Genomic DNA, 26,570 nt, shown 5'->3' on the forward strand with positions numbered 1-26,570 from the left:
ACTTTCAGTGTGAGACGTAGCGATGCCACCCCCATAGCAGTGTCCTCTACTGGCCTTCACATCACCCCCCCCGAACCCTGTATTCTGAGCACAAAACATTCCCGAACCCTGCATTCTGAGCACAAAACATTCCTGAACCCTGCATTCTGAGCATAATGCACTCCTTTTAAAAAGCACAAGTCTGACAGATGCGAGTGAGGAAAAGCCGATTACAGGCTTTTCCTGTTTACATCGGGATCAGCCGTGATTGGACACGGCTGATCACGTGGTAAAGAGTCTCCGTGAGAGACTTTACCTTGATCGGTGTTGCGGGGTGTCAGACTGACACCCTGCAACAACGATCGCCGCGATGTTCGCCCCCGGGGGCGCGCAGCGGCTCAAAATCCCGAGGACGTCATATGACGTCCAGTCAGGATTCTACAACCACTTTGCCGACGTCAATTTGTCATTGGCGGGCGGCAAGTGGTTAATGGCTGTGTGTTGCGTTATTTTAAGGGGACAGACAATTTACACTGTTCTACAAGCTGTACACTTACTACTTTACATTGTAGCAAAGTGACATTTCTTCAGTGTTGTCACATGAAAAGATACAATACATTTTTTACAAAAGTGTGAGGGGTGTACTCACTTTTGTGAGATACGGTATACACACACAGTATACATACACACACAGTATACATACACACACATACTGTAAATACAGATGAGCCAAAATGCAAGTTGTAAACTTGTAAACACTTTAATGGCTGAGTGCTTCCTCTTTATTTCCAGTGTCTCTACCCCAATATCTCTGCCCACGTAAGTGCTAAATTATCTTACTTTGCCATAACCATAAAATAAACAGATATAAAAACATTTATACAGTTTTCGTACAAAAAAAAACCCCTTTACATAAACTAAAACATATTAACAGAACCCGTCCAGACGGGCTCAAACCCGAGCACACCATACAATCCAATGATATGGCCTATGGCTGTACACAGGTGCAGGTGTGTACACACACACACACACACACACAAACATTGCAATAAGTATTTTTGAACAGAAGTATCTACCTATACAGAAATATCAGTCTGTCTGCAGATATGGGTGTATATATAACCACACAGGTTTAAGGAAAAAAAACTATGGTAACCCACAACAAAATGAGTAGATTTGGGTCTTGGTTCCTTTGCTGCCCTGTAGAAATGCCAATTGGTTTGGCAATATGAGTAATAATATAGGTTTTCACCAGTCTACACACATTTTTTTTTAACAGGTATATTTCTTAGGCAACGCATAATGTAAAAACTGAAGATCGTATAAAGAATAAGTAGCTTATTTATTAAAGCTATTCTAGCATTTAAACTGAAACATTTCACAACAACTATTATATCCGTGGATTTGTTCTTGTTGGGCACTTGATTACCTGGAGTGAGTCTTTATTCTTAGTATCGCTCGTGTGTTATATAAGGGGGGACAGTAGGACATCCGGGTATCATTTGAGCCCCCCTGTGGCAGCAAATCTGCAAAATGCTGCATGACGGTTTATAAACGTACTACATTAGCTGTGCAAACGTAGATAATGTATGGCATTGGAAAGCATCGAAGAAAGAAAGGAGGAGGAAAGCGGTGCAAAGGAGATTCAACCATCAAAGCAACTTTTCGAACTTGTCCGAGTAAAGTCCATTATTACAGCTATTCGCCGACTGCCTCTGCCAGCCATCATAGATGTTGGATCAGACAATTGTTTTTACATGTCTATGGGCAGCTTAAAGGGACTTTGTCATTAAAGCGGGAGTTCACCCGAAAAACAATTTTTAACATTAGATTGAGGCTCGTTTTGTCAAGGGGAATCAGGTGGTTTTTTTTTAATCAAAGCAGTACTTACCGTTTTAGAGATAGATCTTCTCCGCCGCTTCCGGGTATGGTCTTCGGGAATGGGCGTTCCTATTTGATTGACAGCCTTCCGATGGTTGCATACATCGCGTCACGAGTAGCCCGAAAGAAGCCGAACGTCGGTGCGGCTCTATACGCCGCCTGCGCACCGACGTTCGGCTACTTCCGGAAAATCGTGACGCGCTGTATGCGACCGTCGGAAGCCTGTCAAATAGGAACGCCCAGTCCCTCAGCCCATACCCGGAAGCGGCGGAGAACATCGCTCTCTAAAACGGTAAGTACTGCTTCGATTTAAAAAAAAAAACACCCGATTCCCCTTCACAAAACGAGCCTCAATCTAATGTTAAAAATTGTTTTTGGGTGAACCTCCACTTTAAGCCAAAATTCCCCAAAAAAGCTGTACATGTAAAAAAATTGTGTAAATATTTTTATCCCCTGCCACCTGCAATGCCGAATGCCGCTCAAGAGAAACCAAGTCTGCTAGGAAACGTACTGCGGTAGCGTGGGAGTCGTTGAGTGCGGCAAGGGTCACAGGCAATTGACACTCCTGGAATTGTCGGATTTTCCAGCAGACTCCTCCTGAAAAAGGTTTTTGGTGGCGCAGAGAGTATTTACACTCTACTTTTACAGGTACGGCTTTTCTGGAGAAATTTGTTTTACTGAAAAGGTCACTTTAGGGCAGACATTCTCAGCTCATCCCTGAGGAACCGTTGAAATAGTTTTCAACTCTTGGGGAACCCCTATCAAGACCATATAATTGGTGGTCAGAGGAAAAAAAACGTCAATTATATTGGTCAGCAGTGGGAAGAATGCCACCCCATACAGTTCGCTGAAAAGATCATGGCTGTCATGCCGTTGACTCTTCCAAGTGGCGTTGGCCTTGGGACACCATCAACGGGTGGCCAACCAGCCCCAGCTCAGGGAACCCTTGGTAATCTCTGGAGGAACCTTAAAGTTCCACAGATAAGTGTCTGCTTTAAGACTAAAACTGGTATATGCTAAGGAAGGGATATTAAATGAAAGGGATTTACAACGGAAAAACCAAAAGTAAGCCAGTAGGTTACCCACTCAACTAAATCAGCCGTTACGAGCGCCTGTATATCTACAACCATGAAAAGAGAAATTGGAATACTCAGAGTAAGTGCAAATGCTGAGTAATAATTGTGAGCTGTAAAGTAGTTTTTGAAGTCTCTCTTGCCTTTCGTGCCACATTTGACGATTGTATTTTATATACAGATTGTATCTGTAAATGGTAGTGGTCATCTATATATCAGGATATATAGTCATCACCCCTGTGTAACAGAAAGCTTCAGTTTTGCTAAAAAAATCTAACAACTGCTAAACAAGCCATTTTGGAAATCGAATGCTATAAAAAAATGAACTTTCCATTTCACTTTGTAGCCAATGTGATTTTTCTAACCAGCCCCTGCCCCCAAAAAATGAAAATGCCATTCATTGCAATATGGCAATATGGATGGGGATCTGTACATGGCTAGTGTACCAAATTATCTCAAATATCCAATTCCCTGCTGTGCAACTGGCTCAATCCAGTCAAAGCATCTCTTGCAATTGTCAATTCGGACTGCATGAAACGTTTTCTAAAACTGGACCATACACATGGCAATTTTAAGTCAAATTGAACCACTTTCCATTCACCAGGAATTACAAACAATTGAGCGTAATTGCCAGAAACTAGGCAATCTACCGCCTCCATAAGTCCTAAACTAAGCAATCTACCACGAGAATTTAGTCAATTGTGAAATTGAAACTGTGCAACTAATTGACCACTTCAGTACCGCTTGGTGAAAAGGTGCAACAAAAAAAGAAACAACAGCAATAACATCAAAAGCAATCAGATGTTTCTGATTCAGTTGGGGCAATTTTGATTCCATCTCCTTTGGTTTGTCAAGTGCACTAGTCACTTGCTTTGAAATTTTGACAAAAAATGGAATGAAAAGTTTGATAACACACAATGCCATGTGTATGGCCCATAGGGAATTAAACCTTAGGCTGAAAAAAAAAAAAAAAAAGCTTTAGTAACATAACCTACCTCTGCAGGTAGCCAAATCGTATAGAAATCTTCGAAGCAAGGATTCCAGTCCTCTTCCTGCTGCTATGGTTAATAGCTCAGAATCTTCTGTGAAGCTGCAGTGAACAAGCCTCTTCCTCCTCCATTGAGAAAAGGTTTTTCATTGATAATACTGCATGTAACAGGATCGGGGAATGGGGAGAGAATCTCAAGACTCATACTCTTCCCCGTTGACAGACCGTGTTACATGCAGTGTACACTATGAAGCAACTTTTCTCAATTGAGGAGGAGAAGTGGGCAGGTCCCTGTTGGGAGTTTGTACACTGCAGCTTCACAGAAGACTTGGAGCTATTAACACCTCTTAGTTCCAGAGGTTCAGCAATAGGTAGAGGATGGGGTATCGCAGCCACAGGATCCTACCTGAACAACGTTGGACATCCATTACAGGTAATGTCACTGGCTGCATTGTAGAAATAAGCAGCAAGCAAGCAAAGGCAAGGTGCGTATAAGGAGGTCAGGGAGGCACCTTTGAAGAGACACACTAGGGGAGATGTACGAAAACTGGTGCACACAGAATTTGGTGCAACTCTGCATAGTAACCAATCAGCTTCCAGGTTTTATTAGCAAAGCTTAATAGAACATTCTGAAGTTAAAAGCTGATTGGTTACTATGCAGAGCTGCACCAGTTTCTGTAAATCTCCCCTATGGGTGTATGTATTAAAAAAAAAAAAAAAAAAAAAAAAACAGAGCTATTCATTCTGTGAACTGCATGTACATTTGTTCTGTACGAATGGGGGGGGGGGGGGGGAACTGAAGGTTATTAGGCCATGTTCTCTCCAGGTCAATTGTTTTATATTAACACAGAATGGAGTAATTAAAAAAAATACTGCATTATGGCCACAAGATGGAGTTAACGATCACAGGAGGAAATACTTATTTACTATGGTCGTCAACGCCATCTAGTTGCTAAAATGCAGTCTTTTTCCAAACCCCTCTAAAGAAAATAGTAACCTATATCTCCATTTTCACTAAATAAGTGTACATGCAATTATACAGGATGAACAACTCTCTAAAATACACCACTGACAACTTGTTCTCTTAAAAGTTATCCCTTTCCTACAAACTGTAAAAACACTAATATTCTTTTAGTGGCATCTTTAGTCCTTTTACAATTGTTCAGCAATACACATGAATGTGCTCAGCTTCATTTATTTTTGATTAAGCTTCTATGTTTTTTATTGATTTGATTTACAATCAATCAATTTCTTCACAGCAGGCTGTGCTATTTGCTTAATGCTTCTGAAAAGCGACAGGGGTTGATTTACTAAAACTGGAGAGTGCAAAATATGGCGAAGCTGTGCATGGTAGCCAATCAGCTTCTAACTTCAGATTGTTCAATTACCGTATTTATCGGTATATGTCGGCGCGGGAAGCAGGGATCGAGCGGGAAGGACACCACGATGGCCGCCGGACCGGACGAGGCCGCCGATGGACGACGGGCAAGACACCGACGAGGGGCATCCAAACTAAGTATTTTTTTTTTGCAGGAATTTTCATTCAAGTTCGGGGGTGCGCGCTATACGCCGGGGCGTGTTATAGCCCGATAAATACGGTAAGCTTTGATAAAAAAAAAAAAAATGGAAGCTGGTTGGTTTCTATGCAGAGCTGCTCCAGATTTTGCACGCTCCAGTTTCACTGCTCCTCTCCCCTGCTGCAAATGTATTAATCTTTATAATATAACTTATCACAGCAGTGATATTTTCTGATATGCAGATAACTACCAAAAAGGAGAATTTCCCCAACTACTCATAAAATACAATCATGAAATTATGATAGTATGTGAAAATGTAAGTCACCATGAAAATGAATTATTAGGAGTGCACAGTGCAGCCACCCCTAGCAGCCAATCAGAAATAATTTCTTAAACTGGGTAACTGAAATCTGATTGGCTGTTATAGGCTACTGCATTCTGCACATCATCCTGGCTCTTTGCGTTGCCTTATTAAATATGCCGGAATAATGATGATGGATTTTCTGTTATCAGCTGTGAATATCTGAATATGATACACACGTGTAACTCTTACCGACCTCCATCCAAAACTACAGAGGTGGCGGGTTCCTTGCAGTTATTTGGAACTTTAAATGAATCCACTGAGGTGAGGAGAACTTTGCTTTACCCTCCAAGTCCGTTTCGGACATTAAGCACCTCTCATATGCACGTTTACATACTGTATATCACCAAAATTCCCACAACATACAGCTTCAATAAGCATTTTTTTGCTGCACAAAAAGAGCAAAATCTCTGTTATATAAATAAACCCCTGTACATCTACCTCCGAACGACACATAACGTATATAGCAAGAATTTTGAACTCCCAGTAATAAGTATGTACACAATTCTTTAGCCTGCATACCTTCATATGCAGCAATGCAACCATATATATATATATCATTTCTATATATACTGTTATTTCCATTCTGACCCCCCCCCCCATAAGAAAATAGCACAAAGGAGACTATACATGTCATCTTCTTACAAAAATATCTGTCCATGACCCTTTCACAGCCACCAATCCAGTAAAGTCCCAGCTGAAAAAACGTCAGCAGTGCAGTAGGTGGCTATACATACAGTATAGGGTAAACATGATACAGCATTTTATATGGCACAGGTTGCGGAATGTCCTCGGCACCACCGTGCCGTAGGCAATACACCATGCGGTGAGGTCTATGGCCAATCAGCAGCTTGTCTTGCACAGTCTGATCACTGTGCGCTGGGTTCTAGCTTGTAGGACAGCTCAAACAAGAGGTTCTGGTTGTCGATGACCTGGAACTGGCGCACATAAGCCTTATTCTGTAAGTGAGTTGGGGAGACATCTGTGTCCAGTCCTAAGCAATAGAGAAAGACAAATAAAGATGGTCACTGTAAATAAGAACCACAAATTCAGGAAGAGATGAAGGCACATACATGTTCCTTGTGAATGTGTGTAAAAGAGGGTTGGGCTACTCTGCAAGCCTTTTAGCATGTAGCATGTGGCTATATAATGGGAGAATTCAGCAGACAGAGTTGGGTTGTGTGTTCACAATAAAAGACATGTACAGTGGAACCTCGGTTTAAGAGTAACTTGGTTTGAGAGCGTTTTGATTTGCGAGCAACTTTTTTTTTTTTAATTCTGACTCGGTTTGCGAATGTGTTGACTTGCAAGACGAGCAGAATTCAAGCTAAAAAGGCCTGCAGTACCTCATTTGGCCTGAGGCACGGGGGCGCAGAAGCCAAGCAGTGCCGAAAATAGGCCTGCAGTACCTCATTTGGCCTGAGGTACGGGGCGCAGGAAACAAGCCGAAGTGTCCTCAGGCCTTTTCGGCGCTCTCTGGCGCCCCCCAACTCTGGCCGCATTCGGTATTGCATCCCATTGAATCAATGCGGAACAAATTATTTTAGTTTCCATTGACTTCAATGGGAAAACTTGCTTTGATATGCGAGTACTTTGGATTACGAGAAGACTCCTGGAACGGATTATGCTCGTAATCTGAGGTTCAACTGTAGTTCTAGGAGCTTATGCGTTTTCTTTCTCCTTGGGGGGGCTACCTGTAATGGCCAATCATACAATAACCTGATTGGAAATGGTAGATGAGATGCCTCAACTCATAAAGGGTGAGCTTCCAGCATTTGAGAACATCACATAGCATATAGTAATTCAGCATATAGTAATGCAGCAACCCTCTGTATAGCTCATATAGCACATGGACTGTAGCAATTAACCAATATTTGGCCCTTGTTGCGGCTGAGGCTTGAACTGTTTGTGTTGGATGTGGCTTTCAGTGATATGGATTTCCATGTTACCAATTATTTGGATCTTTTAAAAAAAAAGAACTTAAAAAGACAAAACGCCTTATTGCATTGTACAAGTAGGGTGCAGGAGAAGGCCGAGAGCATGGCCTAAACCTGGGAGTGTGTAATTGTACTTTATCAAACATGGTGCCTATTTTTTCCCCTAGATATATGCCATTATCATTGCCTTTATATTGGTAAAGTAACGCGCTTGGTCCCTTTGAATAGATAATGCTCTTATTGGGATGTGAATATATTAGTAACACGGCTGTCGGAGCTGCCTTCTTTCTTTTGGGTGGACTGGTCCCCAACAAAATGTTGCCGATACCTTATGACTCCATAGCTATCTTTGGATCTTTATATGATGGCATCCTGTTTCCCTTGTATATATGCTGAACAATGATGGACTATGGCAATATGGCCGCCGGGGCGGAGCTATGGGCTGATGTCACGCCGCCACTTCTGGGACAGGCAGACATCTTTGCGAGTGCACTCCCAATTTCTTTGCCGTGCTACGCTGGATCTTGCCGTTTTTTGCTTTCAATGCTTGATTTGGGTACCAAATGTGCTTTTAACTCTTTTGCAATAAAGAGATATCATATTTTATAAAATACTACACTACATGAAGTCCTTTTGTGGCTCCATACAGTGAGTGGTCTTCCCCCACACATCTATACTGATATGATGACTGCCCCCTAGTGATAAGGAACGTGATGGTTCTGAGATATTTGAAGACTGAGTCTGATGGTTTGCTGATGTACATGCGCGGTTTGCTGCTTTACTTTTGCAGCCTATTATCTGGTGATTGCATAGATTGCGCCTTGAGGCGATTTAGTTTGCATTTGTAGCGCTATACAAGTTACTCACTCATAGTGGTGAAGGCTGGATACACAGTGGTGCAATTTACTCCTAGTTGGTGGAAGAATCACACAAACACAGTTTTTGTTGTAATACATAAGTGGGGCTTTATTACTTTTTCCCCCTACTTAATCATTAGCCTTACGGGATTTACTTAAATATCTGCTTTTCTGCACAACAGTAGGACTATTAGGTTAATGTCACTTGTTTTATTTTTACTTTTGTTATTCATTTGCCTGTCATTTAATAGTTGTTTTTTTGGGGCTGCAAATTCAGGACTATTCTATACCTGGCAGTGTTGAAGCAGCTAGCGCAGGTCAAGAGTGGGAGGTGAACAGGTGATTGGGACTCTAGCACTGAAGTTCCACTGGCACACTCAAAGGATATCTGTGATATAGTCTTGCCTATGGACCAGATGGTTCTAGAGGCCTCTCCAAGTGTACAATTGAAATGTATTTCTGATCAGGCCTATTGGCTGCAGAAGTGACTGGAACATGTATATGTGTTAGAGCCAATGGGAAGGATTCGGACCGCGCCACACCATTCCTGCAATTCTGTCATTTTAGGTTCTTGGGTGGACCAGGAACTGACTGAACAACCCAGTACCTGGTTGATCTATTCTTCTTGTGCATGGTGCATTTGGTATTATATGTGGAGGGAATAATAATCCCAAAAGGACCTTGGGCTGCCAAGTTTAGAAAAAAAGTAAATCCATGAGATGGAATTTTTAGCAGATTCCCCACAATTTTTTCATTTGGAAATGTAGAAGTAGACTTTCAACTTGATATGGTGTTTCCCAAGTATGGGATATACTGTACAATCATAGAAATAATATGCATGCTTAATGCAATATCAAATTCTACCACTAGATGGAGACAAAGCACTAGCGGTGGCTAATACTGGATCATTTGACGAGAACATTTTCTGTGAAATTGGGAGTTGGGCTCATCATTACCATGAAGTGGTGGCCATTTTACTTCTACACATAGAAAGGACTGACACATGAGTGTCAATTACATCTGTTGCTGCAAATGAGAGTTTGTTTACCCCCATAATAGAAGATGGAGCCTGACTTGCTGCTAATAACAACACCGCTTTAGTGTTCCTTAGTCATTAGCAGTCTGGCAACGCACATTCTAGGCAGTCACACATATTTGCAAATTAAAGCAAGATGCTATACAGGAGAGAAGAATATATTTGCACATTCCTCCCCCTCCTCCTCATGGACTTACTCATCTGGCTGCTCCGAAATCTCCGTACGGTCCTCACTTTTTCTGCTATGGCGTGCTGTGAAGAGGAAGAGAGCCAGTTACCATGACAACCTCACACTCCCCTTTCCTTCCATCTGATGTTCATACAGTTTGTGGCAACCACGATTAAAGCACGAATCCTACAAAACATGCCATGTCCAGATAGACCAGGGGTTTACGCTGATTTGGTTAGGATGCTTTTTTAACCAATAAAATTATAACCTTGCACCTATTAGTGCCAACTTTTGTCCACACTCAAGATTTTATTTAAATATATATAATTTCATAATATATATAATGCAGTAAGTCATCCTAGCTTCACAACCATTGGAAGCATCAAAATGGAAAAAGCGTGCAGCCAGTGAAGTCTAAAGTCCCATCCTGCACACTTTTCCCAGGTCAGTGAATTGCTAGATAGTGAAGCTAGGTTTAGACTGCAGAGCCTGCAGCTTTAAAAACAAGACAGCAATCACAACTTATAGATTTCTCTCAGGCCCGGATCTAGGGGGGTGCTGGGTGGGCTGTGTCTCAACAGATTTCTAAGAGTGCATCCACTCATCCACGAGGCAGTCTTATGGGAACACCTGATGTAAGTTGGTGAAAACAATTAATGTAAGTGGGGACAGTCCATGCAAGGGGGAACTCCGACGGGGACATCCCATGCAAGGGGGAACTCCGACGGGGACATCCCATGCAAGGGGGAACTCCGACGGGGACATCCCATGCAAGGGGGCACTCCGACGGGGACATCCCATGCAAGGGGGCACTCCGACGGGGACATCCCATGCAAGGGGGCACTCCGACGGGGACATCCCATGCAAGGGGGCACTCCGACGGGGACATCCCATGCAAGGGGGCACTCCGATGGGGACATCCCATGCAAGGGGGGGGGTGGTGCTCTGACAGGGACACTTGATGTAAGGAGGCACAAGTACTGTTTAATTGTCCTGATCTAATCACAACCCAATACATAGTGTTCCGTGTTCACTTCTGCACCACCTCTGTCTGTAAGACGCTATTTCGGGATTGTGACTCATGGTATAGAAGCGCAGTGGGAATACGGGTTCCCTGAATCTGTGTCATACTGCTGACATTAGGTCCACTGGCTTTTTATACTGCACCCCAGATCAGATCCAGCCCTCACATTTTCCCCTGACTACTGTGGAGGAACATAGGAGTCGATATACTAAAGGCAAACAGAGCTTATGCGACAAAGCTTCACTTTGCAAAGAAAACTTAATCGCATGCAAGGAAGAAAAAAAAATAAGAAAAAACAGCATTTTTGTGTGCATATGATGAAAGTCAGCAGATATTTTGCTCACTTACGAAGCCCTGGAGCAACTGCCTATCTATTTGCCTTGAGTAAATCAACCCCATTGTGTAAAGCTACTTTAGGCTTACGGCAGCCACCTGTGCTGGTATTAAAGGAACAATAAATGATATTCTTCAAAAATAATCTATATACACATCCACTACCTAATGGCCCTGCAATCTATTTTTCATGAAATTGTTTCTTATGCCTCGTACACAAGGCCGGACTTCCCGAGAAAAAAAGTCAGACGGCTTTTTTTGTCGGAAGTCGGACGGACCTTAGATAGAGAACTTGTTCTCTTTCCGTCTGACTCACGGCTGACTTTTGCACGGTCAAAAGTCCGACCGAGTGTGTACAAGGCATTACTGTGCTTTCCTGCCTCTATGTAATGTCTTCTGTGGGCTCCAGAACTTCTCCTTTCCTTCTCACTTCCATTCGTTTGGAATAAGCCGTACACGTTAGTTGCAATTATGTGCACTGCACTATTCACACTACACATCCCATAGTCCATCTCAAGAATGAGCAAGAGAGGGGGGCCATGTTCCTACATACAGTGGAACTATAGAGAACAAACATAGCCACCCTCTTACAGCAAGCTGGATCAAAGCAGTATATAAATGGAATTTGGAGGACTGAGGGAGGATGAGAGCAAGACAAGGTAATTTTTGAGTTAAAAATACTTAAATACAATTTCTCAATTTTTTTACCCCAGAGGAACCATTAAAATATTTTTCATGTCTTGGGAACCTTTGCAAAAAATAATTCTACCTGCAGTTTGTGGTACTTTACCATGATCACTAGCTTTAGGAATTGTATATAGAAGACTATAAAATTTGGCATACCTAGCATAATTGATGCCCAGGACAGATCTGATTTTACACCCTCCTGTACAGTTTTTGGTGCATTCGATAGTGCCCAGGAGCCACAGATATAACATCCAGCCCTGCTGCTAGCAGCCTGACAAAACATACGACAGACTGAAATGTGTGGCAGCTGAATGCTTTATCGAGTGGTACTCACATTTAGGGACTTTTAGGCATGTATGACCAGAATGCAGAATGCTTGCATCCTCGGTATATGTCAATGAAAGCAAACGGCCATAAACATGTATGTGTACCTACCACTATTTGTCCTGTTTACATTATCATTAAAACTGAAAAGTAAAAGAAAATTTGGGGTTGTCCTTAGAAAAGTACCGTATATACCCGAGTATAAGCCAAGCTTTTCAGCACATTTTTTTGTGTTGAAAATGCCCCCTCGGCTTATACTCGAGTCACCTTTTTGTGCCTGATCTCCTGGACTTTGGGGACCTGGTACCGGCCGGCCGTACGTCCGTCCCCTGAACCAGAAACTTGGCACACATGTAGCCCAATTTCTCCTCTATAAGTGTGTTTGTTGTCTGGGGGACCTACGGCTGGGGAGCACCGATTTTTCAAAGCCGGGCACCCCGTTCCATAGACTCCTATGTTAAACGTCAGTCTAGTCATGGGCACAGTGAGGCATGCAGATGGACACCCTAGGCTTATACTCGAGTCAATAAAAGTTTCCCCAGTTTTTTTGTGGTAAAATTAGGTGCCTCGGCTTATACTCGAGTATATACGGTAATAGAGGGGAAATCTTCCAATGGGGACACTAGTTCTGGTGATTAGGGGGTCCCCAATGAATTCCCTTAATTTGCAGGGATTTCCTCCCACTTCCTGTTTGGCTATGGGACAGGAAGTGAAGGAAAAAATCTCCACATGGAACACAGATGGCAAAATAAAATCTAACAGGGGTTATAACTCTCCTTGCTCTATTCAAAATGAAAACTAAATAAAGTTTTGCCTATAATTCTACTTTAAATGCATTTCATCTGAGTATTTTGCGGTTTGCTTTAAATTCAGCTTTTAGGATACCAGCGTTACCCGCGTCAGGACTCACCATTTTCTCCACATTCACAAGCCCATCAATGAAGGTTTTGCTGCCCTCATGTAGAAATGTGAGGTCTGAGGAAAGAAACAGAAAGATTGATGATCACTGTCTGAGGGGAGAAATCATAAAAATGACATAAAAGGAGGATTAAATGGAAAGCAGGACTCCATGTTGAGTACAGTAAACAAAAACAGACAGAAATTGAAGTGACGAAGCTGTAGAGTTTTAAGATCTGCAGCTTTCATTATAATAAAACCTGATCTTGCTATGAATGTTCTGTTTAGGCCTTTGTTATAATAGGGTGACACTCTGTTCCTGTCTACCAATTATACTTCTGCATTGTCACCCATGGGGGTCATTTCAGCACACATTATACAGGCATGGTCCACTGCTGACACCATCAACAAACCTGCTCTGGGAAATGTAGACATTGCTGGAGAGCATTCTTGTAGACTTGGGGCCAGATTCACATAGAGATACGACGGTGTATCTCCTGATACACCGTCGTATCTCTGACTTAGGCCGGTCGTATCTATGCGACTGATTCATAGAATCAGTTACGCATAGATATGCCTAAGATCCGACAGGTGTAACTGTGTTACACCGTCGGATCTTAACTGCAATTTAAAAATGGCCGCGGGGGGCGTTCTCGCTGATTTACGCTGAGAAATATGTAAATCAGCGAGATACGCCAATTTACGAACGTACGCGGGCCCGACGCAGTGTTGTTACGACGTTTACGTAGCGGTTTTCCCGGCGTATACTTACCCCTGCTTCTATGAGGCGCAGCCAATGTTAAGTATAGCTGTCGTTCCCGCGTCAAATTTTTTTTTTTTACGTCGTTTGCATACGCCGATTCACAAAACCGCTCGTCGCAAGTTACGCTCATGCCGAAACCACCGACGTCCTAGGGAGCAATGCACGCCGGGAAAATTCGCGGACGGCGCATGCGCATTTAAATCGGCGCGGGGACGCGCCTGATTTAAATAGTACACTCCCCCTAGCCGCGGAATTTGAATTCCGCCGGGGGATTTACGATCCGCTGCCGCAAGTTTGGAGGTAAGTGTTTTGTGAATTACCCACTTGCCTCTCAAACTTGCGGCGGCGGATCTTAAATGACATAGGTCACGCGGATCTAAAGATCCGCTGATCTATGTGAATCTAGCCCAAGGAGTGACTGCATGGAAGCTGCAGCAGATCAGCAGCACTAATATGCAACAAAGGGAGGTGAAAAACTATTTTATTTAAAAAAAGGGGAACCATTTATGATATGTGGCGCTTTAGCAAACCTAAATGTCATTTAACTAGGGGTTTCTTCTTTGATCCTGTATTGGCAGATTAAGGCAGCGATGGGGTTTAATATCTGGGGTAGAGGTGTGGGGAATTATGAACAGGAGGTCAAGTTTTGTCCAGGCTTACCTTTTAGGATGAGAGGAATAAATGGGATTACTGGGTGTCTCATGCGGGACACCATTTCACGATAGGACTTGTGATTCCTGCATGGATCCTAAAGAAAGAGGGAGAAAAGCTCTGTTAGCAGTTTTACCCACCTAGCAAAAAAATCAGATAAAAATCTTAAAACAGTTGCAAAAAATTTGCATAATCTGCAAGTTTACGTGCAAAAAAAAAAAAGTAAATTATGAAAATTAAAGGTAAATAACATGTAAATAACATGCACAAACGGACCTGCCAGTAATCAAACTGTGGCCTAGGCATGGGGACTATAGAACACCTCTCCATTTTGATACAAAGAAAGGGAGGTGTTCCCAAGTCCGAATATTCTTTCTTGTCCTAGAGCAGGGATATGCAATTGGTGGACCTCCAGCTGTTGCAGAACTACAAGTCTCATGAGGCATAGCAAGCCTCTGGCAGCCACAAGCATGACACCCAGAGGGAGAGGCATGATGGGACCTATAGTTTTGCAACAGCTGGAGGTCCGCTAATTGCATATCCATGTCCAAGAGTGACAACGCTGCTTTTCCATAATAAATAAATTACAGTGAGTGGACGTTGTCACCCTAGGACAGGAAGTGTGTCACTGACAGGATCAGAAGGGGAACATTAAACAAAAAAATTAAATAAATGTATAATAATAATAATCCAGCCACTATGCCCAACGACAGGTAAGTTGCAATATATAAATACAATTTTTTTGGGGGTTCAGATACACTTTAACTTTCAAAATGTAACCATCTGTGGCTACTTTCAGTCAGTTTTCAGCAAATACACAAAGAATCCCGATCTTATAAATCTCTCCTATAAAAATGATCCTTCTGCCTACCGTTAAATTCTCAAACTTCCTGAACAGATTCTTAAACTTCCCAGGTAGTTTCTGATGAAAGAAGAAGAGGAAAAAAAGGTTAACATTTGCCTGTGTACATCTATAAAGCAATGCACTATATAGACAGCTTACAAGTGTACCTAAAGGAAAAACCTTTAATTTTGGATAGAGTGGAGAGGGATTAGAACACCTGTCAGTTTGTATAACCATTTGTGCCCCGGTAGGGAGATTCACCTTCTCGATTTGTCATGTTTGCCATTTTTACCAAAAATGTTATGTAAAAGAAAAACCCAAAATTTTGGGTTGGCCTCAGAAAGAATAGAGGGGACACTAGCTCTGCTGACCCTGGTGACAACCAGGGATTCTCTCACTTTGGAAAGGTTTAGTCTCGCTTCCTGTTTTGGCAATGGGACAGGAAGTAAAGGCCAATCTCCCCAATGAGGACATGTACGGCATGCGGGCCGTCGTATCTATGCGCCTGATTCAGACAATCAGTTACGCATAGATATCCCCAAGATCCGACTGGTGTAAGTGTCTTACACCGTCGTATCTTAGGCTGCATAATCACGCTGGCCACTAGGCGGCGCTTCCGTATAGTTACGCGAGGAATATGCTAATTTGGTATTTACGCCGATTCAGAAACGTACGTCCCGCCGGCGCATTTTTTTACGTCGTTTACGTTAGGCTTTTTTCGGCGTATAGTTACCCCTGCTATATGAGGCGTAGCTAATGTTAAGTATGGCCGTCGTTCCCGCGCTGAGTTTTAAAAATGTTACGTTGTTTGCGCAAGTCGTTCGCGAATAGGCCTGGACGTCATTTACGTTCAGGTCGATTCCAATACGTCCTTGCGGTGTACTTTGGCGCAATGCACACTGGGATATTTTACGCCAAAAACGCGGGGTCAAGTAAAATTTCAATAAAACACGCCCCCAACATCCCCATTTGAATTAGGCGGGCTTACGCCGCAACACAAACGTTACGCCGCCGTTACTAAGGGCGCAAGTTCTTTCTGCATACAGAACTTGCGCCCAAAGTTACGGCGGCGTAACGTATCGGAGATACGTTACGCCGGAAAAAAGATGCGCTCAGGTATCTGAATCTAGCCCATTGTCTTTAATAAACAAATAATGAAAATCTGAATTTTATTCTTACCTCCCAGGAAACACGTAGACGGCTTACTGCACCATTGTCCAATCCCATCACTATGGCAAAAAACGATAAGAGGTCCTGGTTCTGTTTACATCTGCAGAGAGGGGTGGTGAGGAAACAACAGAGAAGAAGACAGAAGGAGAAGGGTTTGGTGATGATTGTTCTATGGCAAGTAATGGTCTTATAAGTCATAATGGAGAAACAAGAAAGACAAAGACTCAATGGAAACCACCTAAAAATGGAACTTCCGCTTAACCCACTCCTCGCCCCCTTACATGCCACATTTGGCATGTAATTTTTTTGGGGGGGGGGGGGAATGGGGGCTTCAGGAGAAGGGGACTTCCTGTCCCACTTCCTCCTTCCGCCGAGGGGCTGGAAAGGGCGATTAGCTTAATCGCCTTTTCACAGCCCCTCCCTGTAGGCGAGCGCCTGTCCAATTGGACAGCGCTCGCGCATGCGCACTGCCGCTCGCACATGCGCAGTGGGTGCCTGGCCGTGAAGCCGAAAGCTGTCACTGCCGGGTGCCCACACTAAGAATGAAGACGCCGGCCGGCGAGGGGGGGGCGAGGAGCGGAGCCCCGGCCGGCTGGTCGCTGGAGCCGTGGAGCAGGTAAGTGTCTGTTTATTAAAAGCCAGCAGCTACACTTTTTGTAGCTGCTGACTTTTAATAAACTTAAAAAAAAAAGGTGGAAAGCCCCTTTATGCTGGCCATATAAGAAATACATTTTCTTCCGTTTGAATGAAAAAATAAATAAACCAATTTCCCCATTCATTCCATTCAAACGGAAGAAAATGAATCTTGTATGGCCAGCCTAAGCTCCCACTGAGCTACTGTACTCTGACAGCGGGGGAGCCTTCCCCACTGGTAGAATACAATCACCAGCATTGCCAGCTATAGCCTGTAGCACTGATCATTTGGGAAAAACCCGACAGGCTGGTTGTACACAAGCTGAAATTCCTACCTGCTGAACCGGACAAAGTTCAATCCATGTATGGCCGGCTTTACTAGCTAGTGCAACCTGGCTCTTGATTAGCAGTGAATTGGGTAGACCAGACAGATCTACTATGTGATACACAAATTGTGACCATCTTTTTCCCCAAAATATGTGCATGTCGAATGACCTGATCAATGGAGGAGCAACCAAGAAGAAACAAGAATTGGACAGTTGTGATTCTCCAAATCTGCAGCAAATACATTTTTACATCTCTGACCATCTTCTCTCTTCTATATAGTCCAAACGCACATTCTATACCTCACTGTGCCTTTCATGCCATATCCTTTAACGAGGACTGAATAAAACAGTTATTCTAAAGCTGAACATACATTATGCAAATATCATCCAGTTCCTGATGAACCGGCCAAAATTTGCGACATCCTTTGATTGAGCAACCTGCAGGCTGAATAAAATAAAACAATACGTGTATGGCCAGCTTTAGTCTATCTCATGGTTTCTCAACCAGGGTATAATGGAACACTAGGGTTCCTCTCTAGAGGTTGCTAGAGGTTCCTTGAGCAACAAGCAATATCTGCCTCTCGGATAAGTTTTCAGTGACACCACTGACTGATCTTTTTAGCTATCTGTAAGGAGGTAATTCTTCCCAATGACCACAAGTGTAAGGAGCATTTTTCCCACTGACCACCACACTATTGTATCATGAGTTGTACATATTGTAATATTTAGGGGTTCCCTGAGACCGGAAAGTTATTTCAAGGGTACCTCCATGTTGAAAAGGTTGAGAAAGGTGGCTCTAGCCTCACACTTGGCCCAGCAGGCTCACGCACCCGCCGCGTGCCTCGCGAGTGTACCCCCTTGTCCCGAGAACTCGATATTCCCGGGCGGCCCGCGATTCTGCCTAGTGACATGTCGGGGATTTACTGTTCCCTGTAATCGGGAACAGTGATCGCTGACGTGTCACTGGTAGCTCCTCCCCCTAACAGTTAGAATCACTCCCTAGGACACACTTAACCACTTCAGCGCCCCCTAGTGGTTAACCCCTTCACTGCCAGTGTCATTTTTACAGTTATCAGTGCATTGTTATAGCACTGATCGCTGTATACATGACAATGGTCCCAAAAATGTGTCAAAAGTGTCCGCCATAAAGTCGCAGTCACGATAAAAATCGCTGATCGCCGCCATTCCTAGTAAAAAAAACTAAAAAAACTATCCCCTATTTTGTAGACGATATAACTTTTGCGCAAACCAATCAATATACGCTTATTGTGACTTTGTTTTACCAAAAATATGTAGAATACATGTCGACCTAAACTGAGCAAAAGTTTGCCCTTTTTTTTAAAAAAATTGGGGATATTTATTACAGCAAAAAGTACAAAATATTGCTTTTTTTTCAAAATTTTCGCTCTATTTTTGTTCATAGCACAAAAAATAAAAACTGCAGAGGTGATCAAATACCACCAAAAGAAAGCTCTATTTGTGAGACGCCAATTTTGTTTGGGAACCACGTCGCACGACCGCGCAATTGTCAGTTCAAACTATGCCGAATCGCAAAAAGTGGCCCGGTCATTTGGCAGCCAAATGGTCCGGGGCTGAAGTGGTTAAACTCTTGATCTTTGTCTTTCTAGCTGTTGCAGAACTAACATTTCCATTTGAACACACACAATGGACTCATTTATACATAAGGGAGCCGTCAGCCCTAGCAGCCAAATTCTCTTCTACATTTGAAAGATAAAAGCGAATTTTTTGGTAAACCGCTCTCTGGCTTTGCTTCTCTTACTATCCCACGCACACACGCACACACTTGTCTTCTTGAGGGCATAACTCACATGGCTGCTGTCTTGATGAACTTCTTGAGAAGTTGAGTCCTTCTCGCTGGGGCCTCGCAGAGTAGGGTTTGCGTACTGACCCAGTGCTGTACCTCGCTGCAGCGCTGCAGCAGGAGCTCCAGATTGGCCGTTTCTCGGCGCCCTCGCTCTACATGGAACACGTAATCTACAAACTCCAGCTGTGGAAATATAGGATTAATTCAGTCACCATGCCCTACTACATTTACAGATCTATTCTTCTAGGATCCATAATTTATATGAGAATATACATTAAAAGACAAATATCCACTTAACCAAAACTGGGAGGCTGTTAAATGTTTATCTGCTAAAGACGTCTCATTTTAATTACACTTTTATATATGTGCTAAACTTCTCAGATTGTAATGGAGGCATAATAGGCAGGTATGTGATTGTCTACCAGTGATCGTCTCTGAAATGTAAAAACTGATTACGTTGGGAGTAACAAAGCAAGACAATTGCAGCACGTCCTGCTGTGAAACAACATGGGGTCTGACTAAATAATTTTCTAAACTGCTGAGCATCTTGAGTAACCTATAAAAACATTCCCAAGCAATTCATTGTAATGTGCATGTGTAAAACGCAATGGAAAGGGGAGTGCAATGGCGAGAGCGTTTTATTTAGATCAACACCTCAAAAGGTGCAGACAATGCCTAAACCCAAGTGGAAAGGATGCATACAGGATGGCAATCTTTGGGGTAGATTCAGTAACATTTGCGTAGTTTTTACGTAGGCGCAGGGCACCGTTTTTGCCCTGCGCCCCCGCAAATTTTCTGCGCTACCCTCGATTCACGGGGCAGAATCGAGGGTATTTAAATGATCCCGTAGAGGGCAGGAATCATTTAAATTAGGCGCGTTCCCGCGCCGAGCGTAGGGCGCATGCTCCGTCGGGAAACTTTCCCGACGTGCACTGCGGCAAATGACGTCGCAAGGATGTCATTTGCTTCAAAGTGAACGTGAATGGCGTCCAGCGCCATTCACGATTCACTTATGCAAACGACGTAAAATTTAAACCTCACGACGCGGGAACGACGGGTATCCTTAGTATTGGCTGCCCCTGCTTTTAGCATGTGCAGCCTTACGCGAAACCCGACGTACGCAAACTACGTAAACTGCGTACGCAGGGCTCGCGTAACGACGTGAATCGGCGTTAGTATGCAATTTGCATACTATATGCTGACCACAACGGGAACGCCATCTAGCAGCCTGCGTAAGAATGCAGCCTAAGATATGAGGGCATAAGAGCCTTATGCCACGCATATCTTAGGCTGCAGTCGGCGTAACGAGCTCTCTGAATCAGGAGAAGTCGTTACGCCTGCGCAAGTAAGCAATTGCGCTGCGTAACTATGGTTACGCAGGCGCAATTGCTCTTTGAATCAGGGCCTCTGTGTGCATATCCTAGCAGCTGGGTGTCCCAACTCCCAGTCAATCCTCATATTGGCTGCATCAATATGTTTATTTTACGGCACAGTTGCCTTTTAGTTAAAGCATTGCCATTTAGTTAAAGCATACACTATTACCAAAAGTATTGGGACGCCTGCCTTTACACGCACATGAACTTTAATGGCATCCCAGTCTTAGTCCGTAGAGTTCAATATTGAGTTGGCCCACCCTTTGCAGCTATAACAGATTCAACAGTTCTGGGAAGGCTGTCCACAAAGTTTAGGACTGTGTCTATGGGAATGTTTGACCATTCTTCCAGAAGCGCATTTGTGAGGTCAGGCACTGATATGGACGAGAAGGCTCACAGTCTCTGCTCTAATATATTTCCATGATATTTTATCAGATTGAGGCCAGGACTCTGTTCAGGCCAGTCATGTTTCTCCACCCCAAACCCACTCATCCATGTCTTTATTGACCTTATTTATTAAAGTGCTTAACCTACACAGTCTTACCCGAAGGCCTCGATGCGCCCCTTGCTTTGTGCACTGCTCCAAATTATTTGGTATATTGTACCCTACAGACTAAGACTAGGATGCCATTAAAGTTCATGGGTGTGTAGGGCAGGTGTCCCAATACTTTTAGTAATGTAGTGTATCTATACCCGAGAAAAAGGGAAAAAACAGGATTGCTGTGAGCTTGGGCCTGACCTGAAGGGGGGGGGGGGCATGGGTCAGGTTTTTTGCCCCCCCAATGGGCCCTCTTTTTGGGGGAGCCCCATCTAGTTCTTTTGGGTGGTTGGTTTCGGCCAGGTGGACCAGTGAGTACCCCAGTCCCTCTAAGGATCCTTGCACCCTGGGGGATCAGGGCAAGGGTCCTTTCTCTTCATAGGAGGACCATGTATACTCCCTTTGCACTTTTTTTGTGTTCTCACTATTGTGTGCACACTTTGTTTTTTGCACCGGGTGTTACGTTTTTGCAAGTGTGTTTAACCACTTAACGACCACGCAATTAGCCGAATGGCTCTGAATAACTCCGAATAACTCTGGGAGGGCGAACTAGGACGTCCTCCCAGAATCGCGCACCCGGGAGGATCCATGACCGCTGAGTCCGAAAGACTGCGCATCGCAGTAAATGGCTGCTGACAGCGGCCATTTACCACGTGACCGCTCCGTTAAATGATGGAGCGATCCCTTGTAAACAAACTGGCGGTATTTGCGGTTCCTCTCTCATCTCACAGTGTGAGGGGAGAGATCGGGTGCAGCAGCGCTTTGGGCTGGATGTATAGTGCCCACAGCGCTGCTCTGTCACAATTCCAGCATCAGCCATACTCAGCCATCCCCTCCATACTCCGCCATCCCCTCCATACTAATAAGTGTAACAGGTAGTCAAATTAGATTTAAAATGTATGACCCTAGAACACCTGACGGTGCTCCCTGCATATTGGGCCGGTCTATGTGACCAGGCTGAGGAAGTGTCACACATGTGGTATCGTTATACTCGGGAGGAGTAGGAGAATCAATTTCGGGGTGTCATTTTTGCTATGTATATGCTATGTGTTGAAATATTGTAGAATAGGAAAACTTTGTGTAAACAAAAAAAAAAAAAAGAAATGCGTTCTCATTTTCTTTCCACATTTTCCAAAAACTTGTAGAAAAAAAATTACATGTTCAAAAGACTCATTATGCCTCATAGATTATACGTTGGGGTGTTTTCTTTTCAAAATGGGGTCATTTTTGGGGCGTTTACGTTGTCCTGGTGCTCCAGGGCCTTCAAAAGTGGTAGTCAAGAAATTATATGTGTAATTTATGCTCCAAGAACGCCTGATGGTGCTCCCTGCATGTTGGGCCTCTGTATATGGCCACGCTGTGTAAAAGTCTCAAACATGTGGTATCGCCATACTCAGGAGTAGTAGTAGAATGTATTTTGAGGTCTAATTTGTCTTTTATAGCCCACAAAATAAAAAAAACAGCGGTGATTAAATACCACCAAAAGAAAGCTCTGTTTGTGTGAAAAAAAGGACAAAAATTTCATATAGATACAGTGTTGCATGACTGAGTAATTGTCATTCAAAATGTGAGAGCACCGAAAGCTGAAAATTGGTATGGTTAGGAAGGGGGTTTAAGTGCCCAGTGGCCAAGTGGTTATTGTGGGACTTAAAAAAAAGAAAATGCTGGGTAGCACACAGGATAGTGCCTCATGTGTACTTGGTCCTCCACAGGAGACTGAAAGTTAGTAATGATGTAAGCGGTACCCATTTTGTTGATTTTAGCAACAAAGTTTAAGTTAGGGCCCTTTCAGACGTGCGGACCGTATGTCCGCTTTTTCATCCATCTGTCTGCAGATAAAAAAGGGACATACATTGGTCCCTGTGTGATTGCGGGTGTCAGCGGATAAACATCCGCTGACACTCGTAATCACCGCCTCCGCAAACATCCGACGGAAGAATGTCCTATTTTTTCTTCCGTCTGCGGATCGAATCGGATCGGATGAACATGGACACACGGTCTGTGTTCATCTGATCCCCCCCATAGGGGAGAGTGGAGAAAAAAGACAGGGCAGTCCCTGCACAGTGTGCGGGGACCGCCCTGTCAGCCGACGGCTCAGCGGGGATATACGGAGCGATCCCCGCTGAGCTTACGGACACACGGAGGCGGATCATTACTGATCCGCCCGTGTGAAAGGGCCCTTAGACAGACCATGCAAAATCATAGTTAATGTGGACAAAAGATTGCCTTTATTTGGCGGATGTAGGAAGTGCGTTAGTCTCATTAAAATATTGATTTTTAAAGATACAGTTGTCCTATAAATTATGGACAATGGTCAACTAAAAAAAAAAAAGAAAAAAAGAGGGGTTTGCCATAATTTGGGTGTTTTCCTAGAATCCTTGGACTGGGAGCTGCAGGATCTTGGAGCATCCAAACTCACTTGATTAAAGTAACCTGCAATACCCTCACAGCAGCTTGTGTCTATGAATATTACATGTGCAGAACAGATGCATGCACAAAGCAGCTGACACTTCAATCCATACCCTTCTTCCTCCAGGCCATGGAGATTCACATAGAAATATAACACATGTCTGCTCCTGTTGTAATGTTGTCTTCATTCCTGCTACTTAAAGTGGAACTAAATAGTAAAAAACTGCGAGCAGGCTCTTTATTGCAGAAGAGACATGCTATATCGCCTCTGCTGTAGCTGCCTATTTGCAATCTTCTTACCTGCCTGTTCAGGATACCTCGGTGCCAGGACGAATGTAGGAGTTATGTTACACGGCCCAGCTAATCAAGATGCCCAAAGATCCCGAACCCAGCAAAAGACCTGACAACAATGTCAACGCCGGCACTCAAGTGAGGGGAGGCGAGTATAATGTGCTATGAATTAAATAAAAATATTTGCGTTTTTGGAAGAAAATACGATTTTTAAAAAAACTCCATTGAGGGACACAGGGAATTTGAAACAGATGGGTTATACTGCTGCCTTTGGGGCAGGTTGGGGTACTGGAAAGCCATACACATGGCCAAGACAATAAAAATTAGAAATAGGACCTGTGGGCCAGATTCACAGAGGAAATACGCCGGAGTGTCTACTGATACTCCGGCGTATTTTCAAATTTGTAATTCACAAAAAAGATACAACGGCTTTTGGCTAAGATCCGACAGGCGTACGGCTTCGTACGCCTTCGGATCTTAGGTGTAATTTTCCGGCGGCCGCTGGGTGCTGGGTGGAGTTTGCGTCGTTTTCCAGCGTCGGGTATGCAAATTAGCTGATTACGGCGATCCACGAAGATACGCGCGTTCGTCGCAATCTCTTACGTCGTCGCTAGTCGGTTTTTCCCGTCGCAAAGTTGGCCTGCTTTTTCATGGCTTATCTTTAGAACAGCCATGTTAAAGTATGGCCGTCGTTCCCGCGTCAAATTTCAATTTTTTTTTTGCGTAAGACGTCCGGGAATACGAAACGACGTAACGCACAACGCCGTTCAAACAATACGCCGGGGCGCCGTAATTTCGCGCAAAGCACGTCTTGAAATTTCCTAACGGAGCATGCGCAGAACGTTCGGCGCGGGAAGGCGCCTAATTTAAATGGTACACCCCCCATTTGAATTAGGCGGGCTTGCGCCGGACGGCTTTACGTTACACCGCCGTAAGTTTACACGCAAGTGCTTGGTGAATCAGGCACTTGCGCTGAAAACTTGCGGCGGTGTAACGTAAAGACGATACGTTACGCCGCCGCGATTCTTTATGAATCTGGCCCTGTGTTCCTAAAATGACTGTGGAAAAGATTTTGGTGCTAGATACCAAAATCATATTTTCTCCATCGTCCATTGTGAGAGAGAGTTTCTGAAACATTTGGACATCCAACTCAGGGGCAGCCAACAGCCACTGACAAGTATAGGGAGTAGCCTGGGACACACAGAAGTACCAATGCCCAAATCTGAACCAAATAAAGAGAACCCTAGCAAAACAGGAGAACTGTCACTACCAAGGAAAGACCATACAGGGGTGTCAAACTAAATTTCATTGTGGGCCGCATCAGCATTATGATTGCCCTCAAAAGGGCCGATTGTATCTGTAAGATTAGATGTCCAGCACATCCCCTAACCTTTTATATTAAATGTCAAGAGCCACCCCACCATCAGAAGTTGAGTCCCCCACTCTCCCTTACATCACAGTGCACCCCCCTTTCCTTATGCTGCTGCTGGGAAAAAAATTGGATGCTATGCTTGAAAGCAGAAAGTTAAGGGTCTGGAGTAGGACCAGCGGAAGCCTGCAGGAGAGGTGCGAGGGCCACATGAAATGGCCCGCGGGCCTTGTGTTTGACACCTGTGCCATAGAGGATCTACCTGGTGCTCCAGACTAGGACAGAGGTTCCACTGTTCAGAGCAATGAGACTACGGAAGAAACAATGAGATTGGGTCAGCACGTGGCTGTGGAAACCAACCAGAAATCCACCGGAACAACCTAACTTGAAAGGAAAACCCAGACCGGTAATAAGGAGTGGTCAACAGAAAAAGGACTGCATGAGAAAGCCCAAGCCTCTTAATCCCAATCCTTCATAAGCACAGAAACAAGTTTTTATAAAAAGCAAGAGCCCTCACAGAATGAGGTCTTCACAAATAACCCTTGAGACTTTGGAAGGAGAAGGGTAAACAAATAACACCTACACAAGGGTAGGCAAAAATGGGGGTATTCCACAACCTAAAAACATAAGGATGAGCCAGGACCCATCTGCCTGAGACCTGTCAACGTTCCTGGGTCTGACAGAGGAAACTCGAGAAATCTGTCTAACGTTGACCCAGAAAAAAAAAAAACATTGTTCTAAAAAGTATCAGGTCTTGCCTGCTCCAGTGGCATATCCCCGGCTGAGGAGTGAGGGGCAGAAATCTTAGTCGCACTTTTTTTTCCTATATTGTAAAGTTGCTTTTTTTTTTTAGCTCAAGTGTAGCACCCGCTAGCGAGAACAATCCATGCCAGAAATTCAATTTCAGGGCTTGTTGGCCCACTTTTATTAACCACTTAAGACCCGGACCATTATGCAGGTTAAGGACCTTGCCCCTTTTTGCGATTCGGCACTGCGTCGCTTTAACTGACAATTGCGCGGTCATGGCTCCCAAACAAAATTGGCGTCCTTTTTTCCCCACAAATAGAGCTTTCTTTTGGTGGTAATTGATCACCTCTGCGGTTTTTATTTTTTGCGCTATCAACAAAAATAGAGCGACAATTTTGAAAAAAAAATTCAAGATTTTTTACTTTTTGCTATAATAAATATCCCCCCCAAAAAAACTTTTTTTCCCCCTCAGTTTAGGCCGATACGTATTCTTCTACCTATTTTTGGTAAAAAAAAAAAAAAAAAAAAAAAAAAAAAAATCGCAATAAGAGTTTATCGATTGTTTGCG

At 43.7% G+C, this 26,570-nt stretch overlaps 1 protein-coding gene across 1 annotated transcript in view; it reads right to left on the minus strand.

Moving 5' to 3' along the window:
- Nucleotides 1-6,272: 6,272 nt before the first annotated feature.
- RAPGEFL1 (Rap guanine nucleotide exchange factor like 1) overlaps nt 6,273-26,570 on the minus strand; it is a 108,298-nt gene continuing 88,000 nt past the window's right edge. The window contains exons 9-15 of the mRNA XM_040331183.1: nt 19,280-19,458; nt 16,501-16,591; nt 15,349-15,399; nt 14,487-14,574; nt 13,077-13,141; nt 9,827-9,881; nt 6,273-6,793 (exon numbers count right to left, since the gene is read on the minus strand). Of these exons, the coding sequence (XP_040187117.1) occupies nt 6,669-6,793; nt 9,827-9,881; nt 13,077-13,141; nt 14,487-14,574; nt 15,349-15,399; nt 16,501-16,591; nt 19,280-19,458 (654 nt within the window). The 3' untranslated portion in view covers nt 6,273-6,668. The remainder of the gene's footprint in view (nt 6,794-9,826; nt 9,882-13,076; nt 13,142-14,486; nt 14,575-15,348; nt 15,400-16,500; nt 16,592-19,279; nt 19,459-26,570) is intronic.

The sequence above is a fragment of the Rana temporaria genome, chromosome 12, assembly GCF_905171775.1.
Source record: "Rana temporaria chromosome 12, aRanTem1.1, whole genome shotgun sequence".
Taxonomy (NCBI): Eukaryota; Metazoa; Chordata; class Amphibia; order Anura; family Ranidae; genus Rana; species Rana temporaria.